At 47.6% G+C, this 11,990-nt stretch overlaps 2 protein-coding genes across 3 annotated transcripts in view; both read left to right on the top strand.

The window, feature by feature from the left end:
* LOC307231845 (proton myo-inositol cotransporter-like) overlaps positions 1-3,139 on the top strand; it is an 11,080-nt gene extending 7,941 nt beyond the window's left edge. For both annotated transcript variants that reach the window (XM_080002705.1, XM_080002706.1), the window contains exons 10-12: positions 649-801; positions 1,318-2,292; positions 2,418-3,139. In XM_080002705.1, coding sequence (XP_079858831.1) covers positions 649-801; positions 1,318-1,544 — 380 coding nt within the window. In that variant the 3' untranslated portion in view covers positions 1,545-2,292; positions 2,418-3,139. The remainder of the gene's footprint in view (positions 1-648; positions 802-1,317; positions 2,293-2,417) is intronic.
* Positions 3,140-5,516: 2,377 nt separating this feature from the next.
* The window catches only part of kif21a (kinesin family member 21A), a 46,889-nt gene continuing 40,415 nt past the window's right edge, over positions 5,517-11,990 (top strand). Inside the window, exon 1 of the mRNA XM_080002204.1 lies at positions 5,517-5,644. Within this exon, the coding sequence (XP_079858330.1) occupies positions 5,601-5,644 (44 nt within the window). The 5' untranslated portion in view covers positions 5,517-5,600. The remainder of the gene's footprint in view (positions 5,645-11,990) is intronic.

The raw sequence follows: 11,990 nt of genomic DNA, 5'->3' as shown, positions 1-11,990 counted from the left end.
AGGGTTCAGAAGGAAATGGAGATGTTATTTTACATTGCGAGGCATTATGCCGCTTATACTTATCTCTCCAAATACTTTCACATAGAGTAATGGTAATAACAGTGTTAATAATAAATGGCGCCTCTGTGAAACAAAAGAAGGCGTCATTCTTGACTCTCAAGACAAGCGAGACCGAGGAAACAACAGCACACAGTGTCACAAAAGTGTGAATGTGTCTCTGAACGTTTTGAAACGGGGATAAATATAGATGGATATAGATACCATCAGCCTGATTCGCCGAGAAAATGGATTCCTTTTTGCACATCTCTGGTCTGTAAAATACAGAGTACTTTGCAATAAGAGATAGTAATAGACAATGTGAAGCAAGTGGTAGAAACAAATCGAGTTCAAACGCTCAATGGGGGCGTGTTTCCTCCAGCCCCGAGGGACGTTGACCACGGTCTGCGTGGTCTTCATACGTCTTGCATCTTAAACTCCAGAAACCCTGGCACATTAAAGTGGTAATCCATGAGGTGGTCTGCGTCAGGCTGGACGACACTCCCAGGTCCCGGAACTCCGTTCCGTTGCGTAAATGCCTGGTACCGCACCACCTACGCACGCGCGTCTGAACCGTCAAGGGCCCCGCTCCTCTGTGTGTCTCAACGGTAGGCATGGGGCCCATGCCGTGGACGGTGAACTCTGAGATCTATCCGCTGTGGGCGAGGAGCACCGGGAACGCCTGCTCCGCCGCGGTCAACTGGATGTTCAACGTCCTGGTCTCCCTCACGTTCCTCCACGTGGCCCAGTACCTCACCTACTACGGTAAGGGCCCTGTCCGCGGACGGAGAGAGGGGCATCAGCCGAGTACCACTACTAGTGGCATGTGTGTGCACGGAGTAGAAGAGAATTGAGCGTTATGGCCTTTTTTTCCGGACTGGATATATAATCGATTATTCTGTTAAAATTGAATACAAATATTTTTCTCTTAATATGTAAAGTCCAACCTCCCCATCCCCCACGCTGTGTTAACATGGGGTCTGGGTTTGCTTCTTTTGGCCTTGACCTAAATACTTAATATGATTTTTTGTTGTGGTTGTTGTTGTTGTTGTACGGTCAAACTGAAAGCACGGACAGAATAAATGTACTTCTTGGCCATTCCCTCAGAGGGAATTTTAATTTGAGGGAGGTCACAGCTAGGACCTCGGCACCAGCCAATGAGACGCCACTGACCCCAACATAAGTATATCTCCGCAGGTCGCTTCCCCCCGCCAAGTCGCCCTGGTTTCAAAAAACAAACAAAAAAAAAAAAAACCCGCCGCTGTACTCCTCCCGCTGCAGGTGCCTTCTTCCTCTACGCGGGCCTGGCGGCGCTGGGCCTGCTCTTCCTCCTGGGCTGCCTCCCGGAGACGCAGGGGCTGCAGCTGGAGGAGATCGAGGGCCTCTTCGTGGGCCCCCTCTGCCCCTGCGGCCCGTTGGCCCGCGGCGGCGGCGGCGACGTCCAGTACATCCGGGTAAAAAGCGGCAGCTCCCACCTCTCTGACAACGACGCCTCCGACGGGGAGTAGACTGAGGACCTTCCGGCTTCCTTCCTCTGCCACTTGTGGTCTTTTGGGTTTTTTTCAGTTTGGGGTGTCAGCAATTCCAAATTACAGCTAACTACATTTATTGACGTGTGATTGTGTGATTGTGTTTGTTTTTGCTTGAATTCCAAGTGGGCTTTAAAAAGGAACTCTTAATTTCTATTGCAGAGAGCGGACACGCCCACTTTTCCTCGTTCCTGACTCTCCAAAGCTTTCCCTGTCACTCCGGCGTTACTGACGGAACGTGTTTTTTACTTACCGGCACTTAATTACCTATTAGACTTAACATTGCGCGCGGCCTTCATCGAGCTTTCATTGTGCCAGGTGTTTTTTTTTTAACGTGGATTACATAATCAGTGGATTACATAATCATGTATGGATTATGTATGGATTACATAATCAGTGGATTATTATCACCGACCATTTCATTTGCTATTTATTCTGTCGTCTGCGCCACACCTCTCTCTGGAATATGGATTGGAGTCGGAGATTTTCCCCACTCAAAACACACGCCCTGTCGAAATCACAACCGGGGGTCACCCCTCTTTTTCATGTTTTTATTTGATGTATGACTCGGTGATGGACGAGGGTATCGCGCACACGGCGGGAGAACGCACCTTGATCAAAAGCACGATCTTTGTATGATCTCGAATCTCAAATTTTCTAGCAAGACCCGGTGCACTATGGAGCCACGGGACCGGGCGTGGCGGGACCGGGCGTTGCCTACATAACTGTAAGTACCGTCCCAGAGCATGATGCGCGGTGGACCGGCTTGATCGATTTGCCACGACGCGGCGGCATCACCACATCGTGCCTTTTTTTGTTTTTTTGTTAATTGTGATATCCGTTTTTCCGCAGCTCCGAGAGTGGCGATCCACTCGTCCTGAATGACTGTTTGTGCTGAGGACCTAAGGCGCAGAACATCCATTCTCACACACCGATGACACGCGTCCAATCGCATTAACAGCCGTTTATAGCCGCAAAGGATCTTTCTTTGAGATCCTTTTCGTCACAGTAAACCCAGCGTCCACATTGTTGGAAAAGCTCCACCCTGCACAACGGCTTGTGTCAGATCCGTGTCACCGCTCGGTTTTTCTGTGCTTGAGCGACTTGGTCCTTGAAACGTCATTATTTCTCCTCGGCGGGAATCCCCCCCAGGGCCGGGCAAGTCTGGGAAACGTGACAATGATGAGCTCGGCTGATTATTGTGGAGACCCCGCATGAATACAGGAATATTAAAAAAAAATAAAAACATTTCAGAAATGTCGCGTTGGGTGATGCGGCCGTTCAGAGTCGGGGACGTCTGGTGTTACGGCGCTTCGCTTTTCAACGCCGGCCAAACGTTTTTGACGACAGCATCAAGGAAGAGAAGGAATGTATTTCACGACTCCCTTTTCACAGGCAAGACTCACAAAGGACTGAAATGACCAAATAGAAAATATAAAGCTGTGTGTTCTCAGTTGGGTGGATTTGCGTTGTTTAATATTCTTGACATGCCACCCTCTCTTTGTGTATGTTTTATTGACTCGTGTGATTATTTGTATGAGCATGCGTCCTTGTATTAAACTAATAAACTTAAATTCCATCACTGGTGTACGATTTCCAAATGTTTACACTAGGCACGCCACCCTCAAATACACATAAAGTTGAAGTTGACTTTATTTAACCTTTTTTTTTTATAACCTTTATTTTACCACTGGGTTATCTGACTCCCGTGCAGTGTCGCTCTGCTCGCCGACGCAGCTTAAGCTGGCTTGGTTATTGTCGCCCACAGCGGCGTGTTCCCTTTTGTTATTTGACTTTTATTATATTTACACTTCCCTTTTCTTGCCACCCGATAGCGTCGTAACAGGAGAGGGCTGTGCTTGCGAGGATTAAAAGGGTGGAAGGGGCGGAGTGGACGAAGGCTTTCACAGGTAAACTGAGCCCGTCCTCTGAGGACTTTGTGTTCCTGTAGCTCAAGTTAATGCAAATTAGGTTTGGATTCTCAAAATGATGGTTGGTTTTTACGTACGGTTTTAGTATTATACCTAGTTTAATCTTAACTACCCATATTTTATTATTTTATTATTGTCCTATTCAACTAACTTTTTTTGGGGGGGGGGTGGGTTATTTCGGTGTGCGTTAGTCTCTAAGTCTATTTTTAACATCCTGCAGTTTGTCAATCGCTTGTAAAGCACTTTGAATTGCATTTGATTTATTGAAAAGGTGCAATATAAATGAAGTTGGATTGAACTTTGAGCCATAATGAACTACACAACGATTAGGCCTACTAGATTTATACTGCGTGGTAGTTTCCTTTCATTTTTTGGGTGACACACATGCATAGAATTTGCTAAAATGTGCTACTCCAAGTAAAGTGGTACGGTTGTTATTCAGTTCCTTGCGTCGGACACCGAGGCCCATTGAATTGTCTGAGCCTGCACCCTGTAACCAAAACTCTTGCGACTAAAAGAATGTGACAAATGTTATTCTATTTTTTAGTTATTATTATTATTTTTTTTTAACTATTCATTTGATGCCAGCACCACTCATTCTATGCACTGCTTATTCACACCCAGGCCTGTAAACAACAGGTTGAGGCTATTCAACTCCAGTGTTCCACAGCCGCGATCGGGTCCCGTTGATCGTCGACAGCCCCAAGGTGGCGCTGAAGCTCTGCGTGGAGTTTAAATTGGAACCAAACTGCGGCCGACCCAATTTATTATTCCGTCCCGATGTCTTGTGAAGGCAATTGGACTTTTGGAGTCAAGTCGGTATATAAGGTTTATTAAAAACAACAAAAAAAAACCAACTCATCCAATCTAGAGGAATGAAACAAAAAGGAGAATTGAGAGCAACCCAGTGAAATCATGCTGAGAGGTTTCCTTTGCTCTTAAACGGTCATTAAAAAAAAAAAACAACCCGTGCCATGGTCTCCCGCCATTCAATGCGTCGCAGGCGCCGTATAATAATATATCATGGGATGGAGGCGGTGGAACTGTGTGGATGTCGGGTGGAGATTGGAGGCGGGACGAAGATGAAGATGGGTCTTAAACAAAAACATACGACCCGGATTATTTTTCACCCATATCAAGATTCAGCACCTATTTATGTATAGCTTCTATTTTTACTCTATCTATTTATTTTTTAATCAACCCTTCACAATGAATAACGGGAAAAGGGTTTGGAAGAAATGTCTTGGAAAAAATATTTAGGGAAAAGGTCAAAACAGCGTCAAACACCCGAGTCGGGCCCGATCTAAATGGTGTCACTTGCGGCCTGTAATACTTGCGTAACCACATGGTCCACGTCCAGTGATCGATGATACGTGAAATGATTAAATTATTACATTAAATTAAATTATTCAAGATGGCATGATTAGTTGATGAGATTCATTCTGGATTGATTCAGTCATTTTGGAACATTACATCTACAACTACAACGGCGGTTTTTTTTAAATGCAAAAAAAAAAAAGGATTTATTATTTTGATAAAGTAATGAATATATATATATAATTTTTTAAATTTATTTTTCTTTTCTTTCGCGTATTAGTTCTATTTTGTTCGTGATGTCACCTGGCGACGGGGGGGGGGACATGGCGGAAGAGGGCGTGGCTTGGTGACGCATTGCGGATCAGGCGGGAGGGGTGGGGCTGCGCGAGCGGCGTGCGTCTCCTGCTGCGTCGGACCAAACGCCGCGCGCTGCGTGTACGTAGACACGCACACGCACACGCACACGCACGCTCAAACGCACACAAACACACACGCACACACGCACGCACAGAGAGCGGGCAGCAGCCGGAATGCCCGCCGCCGGGACTACCGCCGGAGACGCTTCTTGGGGAGATGCGAGCCCCGCGGCGACGTCCTCCTAATTAGCGCACTTATTGTGACGTGGATGTTCGGTTATTATTAGTAATGGCGGAGTTGAGGGGGTGGAGGTGAGGTCCGTTTCCCCAGGTGCGAGGGCGCGCTCGCTCTGTTCCCCGCTTCCGATGACTAGAGGTCGGCGCGTGTCTGGTCCCACTTTGCCGTAATTGTGTCGCCCGAGGAGGAAACCATGACCACGGGCCAGGACGAGAGCTCGGTCCGTGTGGCGCTGAGGTAAGCGGCCGCGTTTTTCATCTGCGTTTGGGGCTGTTTTGTCCACCTGCCACCTCCCTTAAGGCCCGCAGCGGTTTACAGCCTAACTGCTGGGATGATGATGACGATGATAAACAGCATATCAACTGCTATGATGATGATGACGATGATAAACAGCATATAAACTGCTATGATGATGATGATGATGATGACGATGATAAACAGCATATAAACTGCTATGATGATGATGATGATGATGATGATGACGATGATAAACAGCATATAAACTGCTATGATGATGATGATGATGATGATGATGACGATGATAAACAGCATATAAACTGCTATGATGATGATGATGATGATGACGATGATGATGATGACGATGATAAACAGCATATCAACTGCTATGGTGATGATGACGATGATAAACAGCATATCAAATGCTACGATGATGATGATGATGATATACAGCATATCAACTGCTGGAATGATGATGATCATCATCCACGCTTCATTTAACCTAAAACCCTCTCATACCATTTATTATATCAGATCAAGACCCAAGCTTGTGCCAAGTACTTGTCAAGTGTGATAAACACAACTATCTTTAATTTCTGTGGCGGCACAGTGACCCATTTATATCTGTACCTACATCTGGCATGCTGAGCCTTTTAAATGTATATCTATATTTCCATCATTTTCTGCGTTTGTGTTGTTGTTGTTATCGTGATCATCGTTATTATGAATCGTCAATTCCTCACCATTCCGGCTCCTACACAGCTGTGCCGGTGTCTTGCATCCCTGGTTATAAAGATATGATCTTTTGTAAGTGAGGGAAGCTGTCAGCGGGAGGGAGAGATGCATTGGGCCTCTAGTCTAATCCTGGGCATCCTTACAAAGACGCCCGCTGAGTGACGCCTGGTCGATGGGGGAGCTGCTTTATTGACAGCCGGCAACCAAAGGCAGGACAGGTCCAGCCTCCAGGCCGGCTCTGCACCGATGGAGAACCGCTTCTTTGTTTCTGGATCCCGGCTTTCACTGCTGCAGACCTGTAGACGAGGGAGATCCGTATCTAGATGCGGGCTTCCCGGCGTCAAAGGAGAATTGGGTTGGTTTAAAATGGGCCGCCCCCCCCTCTCTCCCCAGTGGGTCACCGTGGATGGATGAGCATATTGGGGAGGCCACCTGGCTCAACCCCAGCTCTTCAACTCTCTGCCTCTCGGCGTTTCTCCCCCTGTTCTTTAAACACTCCTCCTCCATCTACTCAAAAGTGAGCGTGCATTGCGTACTCGGTGACATAGCAGCGCAAGTACATATGCAGAGCGTGCTTCACACAGTTTGTGCGTCTTTTTTCTTTTTTGTGTGTGTGCAAAGGTGTCCCCTGTAGGCGGTTCTATCACGTGCTTTTGTCTGTATACCGGTGTTTGTGCACGCACATGCTTGGCTTACACCTGGAATGATCCGGTGTAACCCTGTTCTCCCGAACCTGGGATGCGAGGGGCTGCGAGGCCTCTCATTCACAAATGAGCCCTGGTCTCGGGCTTTACTGCAGCTCCCCGGCTCCGTAACGCTGCGTCAAACCGTTCAAAAAGCTTGTGTGGCGTTTCACAACACGCGGCTGAGATGTTTCAACGCGTGTTGATTTTCCTACCGTGCTTGGTTTAACGATTCGGAAAAATGCTTCTCTAACCTTGACCCACTGCTGCGCTGTGAAAGAATCTGTCTTAACGCGCAATGTGGTGCGTGCATGCTGAGCTTATCCGCGAGGTTGATGGGGGAGAGGGCTGTTATGTAGAAGTGCTGAATTCACCCATATTTGTAACAGTCTCAATATTACTATTTTTGCTAGAAATATTCTAAAAGGAAAACAATCGCCTAAGCCAAACATTTTAGAAATGTTTTAATGACTCATAACTATTATTTTACGTAATTAATTGTTGGCAGAATTTTTTATTATTTTTTTTCATATACCAAGAGAATCTACACGCGTGTCAATCCATCCTTGAAAATCCTACTCTTTTTTTTTTTTGCAGCAGCAGGTTTTATTTATTGCGCTCATCCCATTTCCCCCCTTTTTCTGTCTGCTACCCACAATTCCAAACAACAAAGCTTTATTTGGATGCATTGTGATAAAACCAGCCGAAGAGTCCCGTCCGTCAGTGCCTGAGATGGATTGCTTGTATGCAAGGAGCTCAGAGGGACACGCAGGCGAGGTACAACAGTCTCCTGTTATCACGCTTTCTCTAAAGCGTTTGTGGTCTCATGGGCTTGTTTCCAAAAGCTCAGAGTCCATGCGGGGGTTGGGCAATCAGTTTCAAGTCTCGATCTCAGCTCGGCGGACTTGTTCGCTGTCACTCCCGCCGAGGCCCACAAAAAGCTTGTTGCATGTTCCCTCTCTCTCTCTCTCTGTGTGTGTGTGTGTGTGTGTGTGTGTGTGTGTGTGTGTGTGTGTGTGTGTGTGTGTGTGTGTGTGTGTGTGTGTGTGTGTGTGTGTGTGTGTGTGTGTGTGTGTGTGTGTGTGTGTGTGTGTGTGTGTGTGTGTGTGCGCAGCACTGACGGCGGCGCAGGCAGGACTTGAAAAGGCTGCATTCCTGAAAACAATATACTCTCAGCCGTACAGTATAAGGCTTGTTTGCTCAAAGAACAAAATGTCTCAGTATTAATTTTTTTGTTTCTTTATTTGATTGATTGTAGTCTGGTATTAAGGGGATGGAGGACGAGGCGTGGTCTGCTTCTTGTCGGACCAGCCCCCCAGGGCCGTGACTGACATACAAACCATACAGGGATAATTGACCTTCGGGGTGATGACAGATAGGCTGTGTAGATCAAAGTGAAAGGGTGTGTCGTGGGTTGTATGTGACTACCGTGACTCGCTTTAATTTATGATGCGGCCGCTGTTGCCAAGCACACAGTCCACGTGAGGGCGGGGAATAAGTGGAGGCCAGGACAGTAACGCAGTCAAGCTCCCAAAAGGCTCTCACTATTATTTGCCATAATGGCGGGCTAATCCTACCACTCAGCCAAAGGGCATTTTGCTGAGGATAATTAAATGAATCACTAATGGCTTACTGTAGGTTTTAAGTTACATCCACACCTGAACGTAAAGACATGAAAGCACGTCACCACTGATCCAAGCTTGAGGTTGTTTACTATCAGTCAGCCGTACAATCCGGGATTACCCGTTTAAAGCTTTTGAGATGAGCTGGCTTCGCAATTAAAACAGCCCGGGTACTGGTGTTTTCTAATGACTAGTAGACAGACTTTGCTCTAGCTACTACAAAAAAACAACAATTCCTCACAATGGCTGTAGGGTATTACAATAGAGGGAAAGGCTGGATGTGCTTCAGTTGAGAATCAAATAATGATAAATAATATTAGCATGTACCTGTCAAAGGATACCGATACGGACTCCTAAACCTTATCTCATATTGACGACTGGCCCAAAGTGTGTGTGTGTGCGTGTGTGCCTCCCCCCATCAGCACGGTTCCACCTCCAAAAGGCCGCCGGGGTCCAAAGACTGCAGTGACCCCCACCCCCCTCATCCCCTGCTTTGTTCATTTCCTCTGGCCAAAGCTCCCCCTGTCAGTAGTCAGCCACTGACCCATGCTCCAGTGTGTATGGCCGTGTCTGTGTTTATCTTTTTCTGTGTATCTTGTTGGTTACCTTTGCACGGTGTGTGTGTGTGTGTGTGTGTGTGTGTGTGTGTGTGTGTGTGTGTGTGTGTGTGTGTGTGTGTGTGTGTGTGTGTGTGTGTGTGTGTGTGTGTGTGTGTGTGTGTGTGTGTGTGTGTGTGTGTGTGTGTGCAATGGATCCGTTCATGTGGGAGTGTGGAGTGTGTCTGTTACAAGCAAAAATAGCGATTCCTCTCAAGGCCCTGGACCACCTGGAAAAGCTCAGAACTGTCGTCATCTCATGGATGTACCTCCTGTACTACCTCTGTGGTTTCCGCCATTTCGGAAGGTTCCCACTCAGGGCGACTGGTGCTGTCAAGGGCGTTTCGGTGGTGGGCGGCGGCTGTACCGTCGTCGTCCAGGTTGGTGACCTCCCGGCCCGTACACAGATTAATAAACGCGGAGGAGCAACGCAGGTGTCGTGTTGTGGTCCTCATCAATGGGCGACACGCCCACTCTCGTGTAAGCCACGGTGTTAAAGTGTCGGCTGAGGTCTTCGAGACGATGGCTATGAATAGCACGCCCCTTTGCCTGAAGCGCTCCGGTGTTGAAGTGGGACGGACGGCACTGCCGACGAGGGAGCTGGATCTTTACTTGGAATAGACCCCGGCTCGTCACAGCTCGGCACGGACGACCTTGCAGCAGTTTGTATTTGTGCGTTGCCTCAAGGATCACAGATTATCCGCAGGCTGACGCGCGCAGCCGTGTGGTGTCACTCGATAGTCACCACCACCACCGCCAAACAAACAAAAAAAAATGTCTTCAGCGGCGTCGAGATGCGATGTCAGGAACACATTTGCTCACAAAGCTGGGCGATGGTATATTTATTTTTATTTTATTTCAATTCATCCGATGCACAGATTCACAGTGACGTTTGAAGTGGCACGATATAACACAAACCTTAACGCAGTACAAGTGGAACCGGACCTGGAATATAAGATTCTGATCCAAGAATCCAGGAATCGCACATAGTCTGCGTACAATTTCCTGGCAGTGTGCCGCCGTGCTCTAATAGATAACCAATCCATAGGTTGACGTTGTCTTGGCGACAGCCCTAAGACAGGTTGTAAATGACACCCCCCGCCTTGAGTGCCAGCGACGCCCTTTACGGAGGCGACGGCGTTTCTTGGAGACCCGGAAAGTCTTTTCTCGACAGTGGAGTGTTCCATCCCCAGATGCCACTTAGCACAGCCCGCACTTAAACGGCACTGTCCTCGAAATAGACGCGGACCAACCGCGGCATTCTGGGAGACCTCGGTTATCTGCACCGTGACCTCTGAGCAGTCAGCACATTTCTACGAGACGCGTCCGTGCCAGCGCCGGCGGCCCGTGGCTGCTGAGCCACATGTGGACATGTTTATGGTGTAGAATAGAGGCCGCCCCCCCCCCAACCCTCCACCCGCACATGCTGCTGTCGAATTAAGTTTAGGAAGTAGGCTGAACATGCAGGATAAATTGATGTAATTATAGAGTTGCTTACATGAACACCACACCCATGAGAATATGTTATTTGCTTGGTTGCTGCCTTTGTCTTTCTCTGCTGCAGTTCCTGCTTTGTTTTTAGATTTATTTTTTTTCCTATGTTTTATCTCTCCTCCTCTTTTATATTTTATTTAGGACACTGGGTGTCAGTGACTTATTTATTTATTTATTTATTTTAGCATATGTCAACCATCACCATCTCACTGTCCCGGTGTGACCAGTTAATGTTCTGTGCGAAAGCTGTTTAGGTTGGCACCTCATTCAAATGCGGAACCGGCACTACAAATAGGATATGGACACACGTCAATGTCCCTCGTCACATTGCCAGAGGAGCGTCTCAAATGGGAGTCAGACGGTCACAAATAGAACGGTTTCGCTTGTTTTAGCAAGCTGCCACCTCGTTATTTAAGTCGGTAGGCTGTCGCTGTACTTACTCTACTGGGAAGAGCCGCCTTTCTCAGTAATGTAAATCAATGGATCCGCTTTAAGTAAGCCCGCGGGCTTTTACCCAGGATCGATCGGCACATGGGCAACTCTCCAGGTCGGGGGACACACCCGTTTCGTCATAGCCCGCAGGCAGATTGGTGAAGCAGTGCCAGCGCACGTTGGTGCCTAGGGCGAAAATTTAACTCCTACTGGTCAAATGTGAAACCTATCTGCTATTTAGAAAGCTGCTAGCCATTTTTCAGACCTTTTTCGTTTGTTTTTGTGCTTTGGTAGCCCAAAATTGTACGATCATGCATGTCGACACGGAGGCCTCGTCCACACGTGTGTGGATATTTCGTCCACACAAGTACGCAAAAACGATTGAAAATGCCCACATAGGCGCGCCGGGCCAGTAGGGGCCGATAATGTCATAACACCTGATGTGGAACACCACAGAAGAACGTTAGGAGCCTGCGTGTTGAGCTCCTTCTTGAGCGGCGCGATCATCATATCCAGACACAATACTGTATACTGAACCATTCCTAAAGTTAGAGACTTTTAAACTTGTAATGGAGACTCGGAGCACAACACAATGGCCGTCTGGCATTGCTCCTAGGTTCCCGATGCCATTTGAGGTCCTGACGGGAGCGTTTTCAAGGAGCTCCCTTTAACCTGTCCAAACAAATGCACGGAGACCTGAGTGTACAAAAACCTCCACCCTGGTCGGTGGTTTCCAGAAGCTTCGTTTTGAGTGACACAAACACCGTTTTCCTGTGGACGGGAG

Source organism: Zeus faber (genome assembly GCF_960531495.2).
Source record: "Zeus faber genome assembly, chromosome: 6".
Lineage (NCBI taxonomy): Eukaryota > Metazoa > Chordata > Actinopteri > Zeiformes > Zeidae > Zeus > Zeus faber.
Note: the sequence above shows the minus strand (reverse complement) of the source record. Positions and strands in the feature narration are given on the sequence as shown.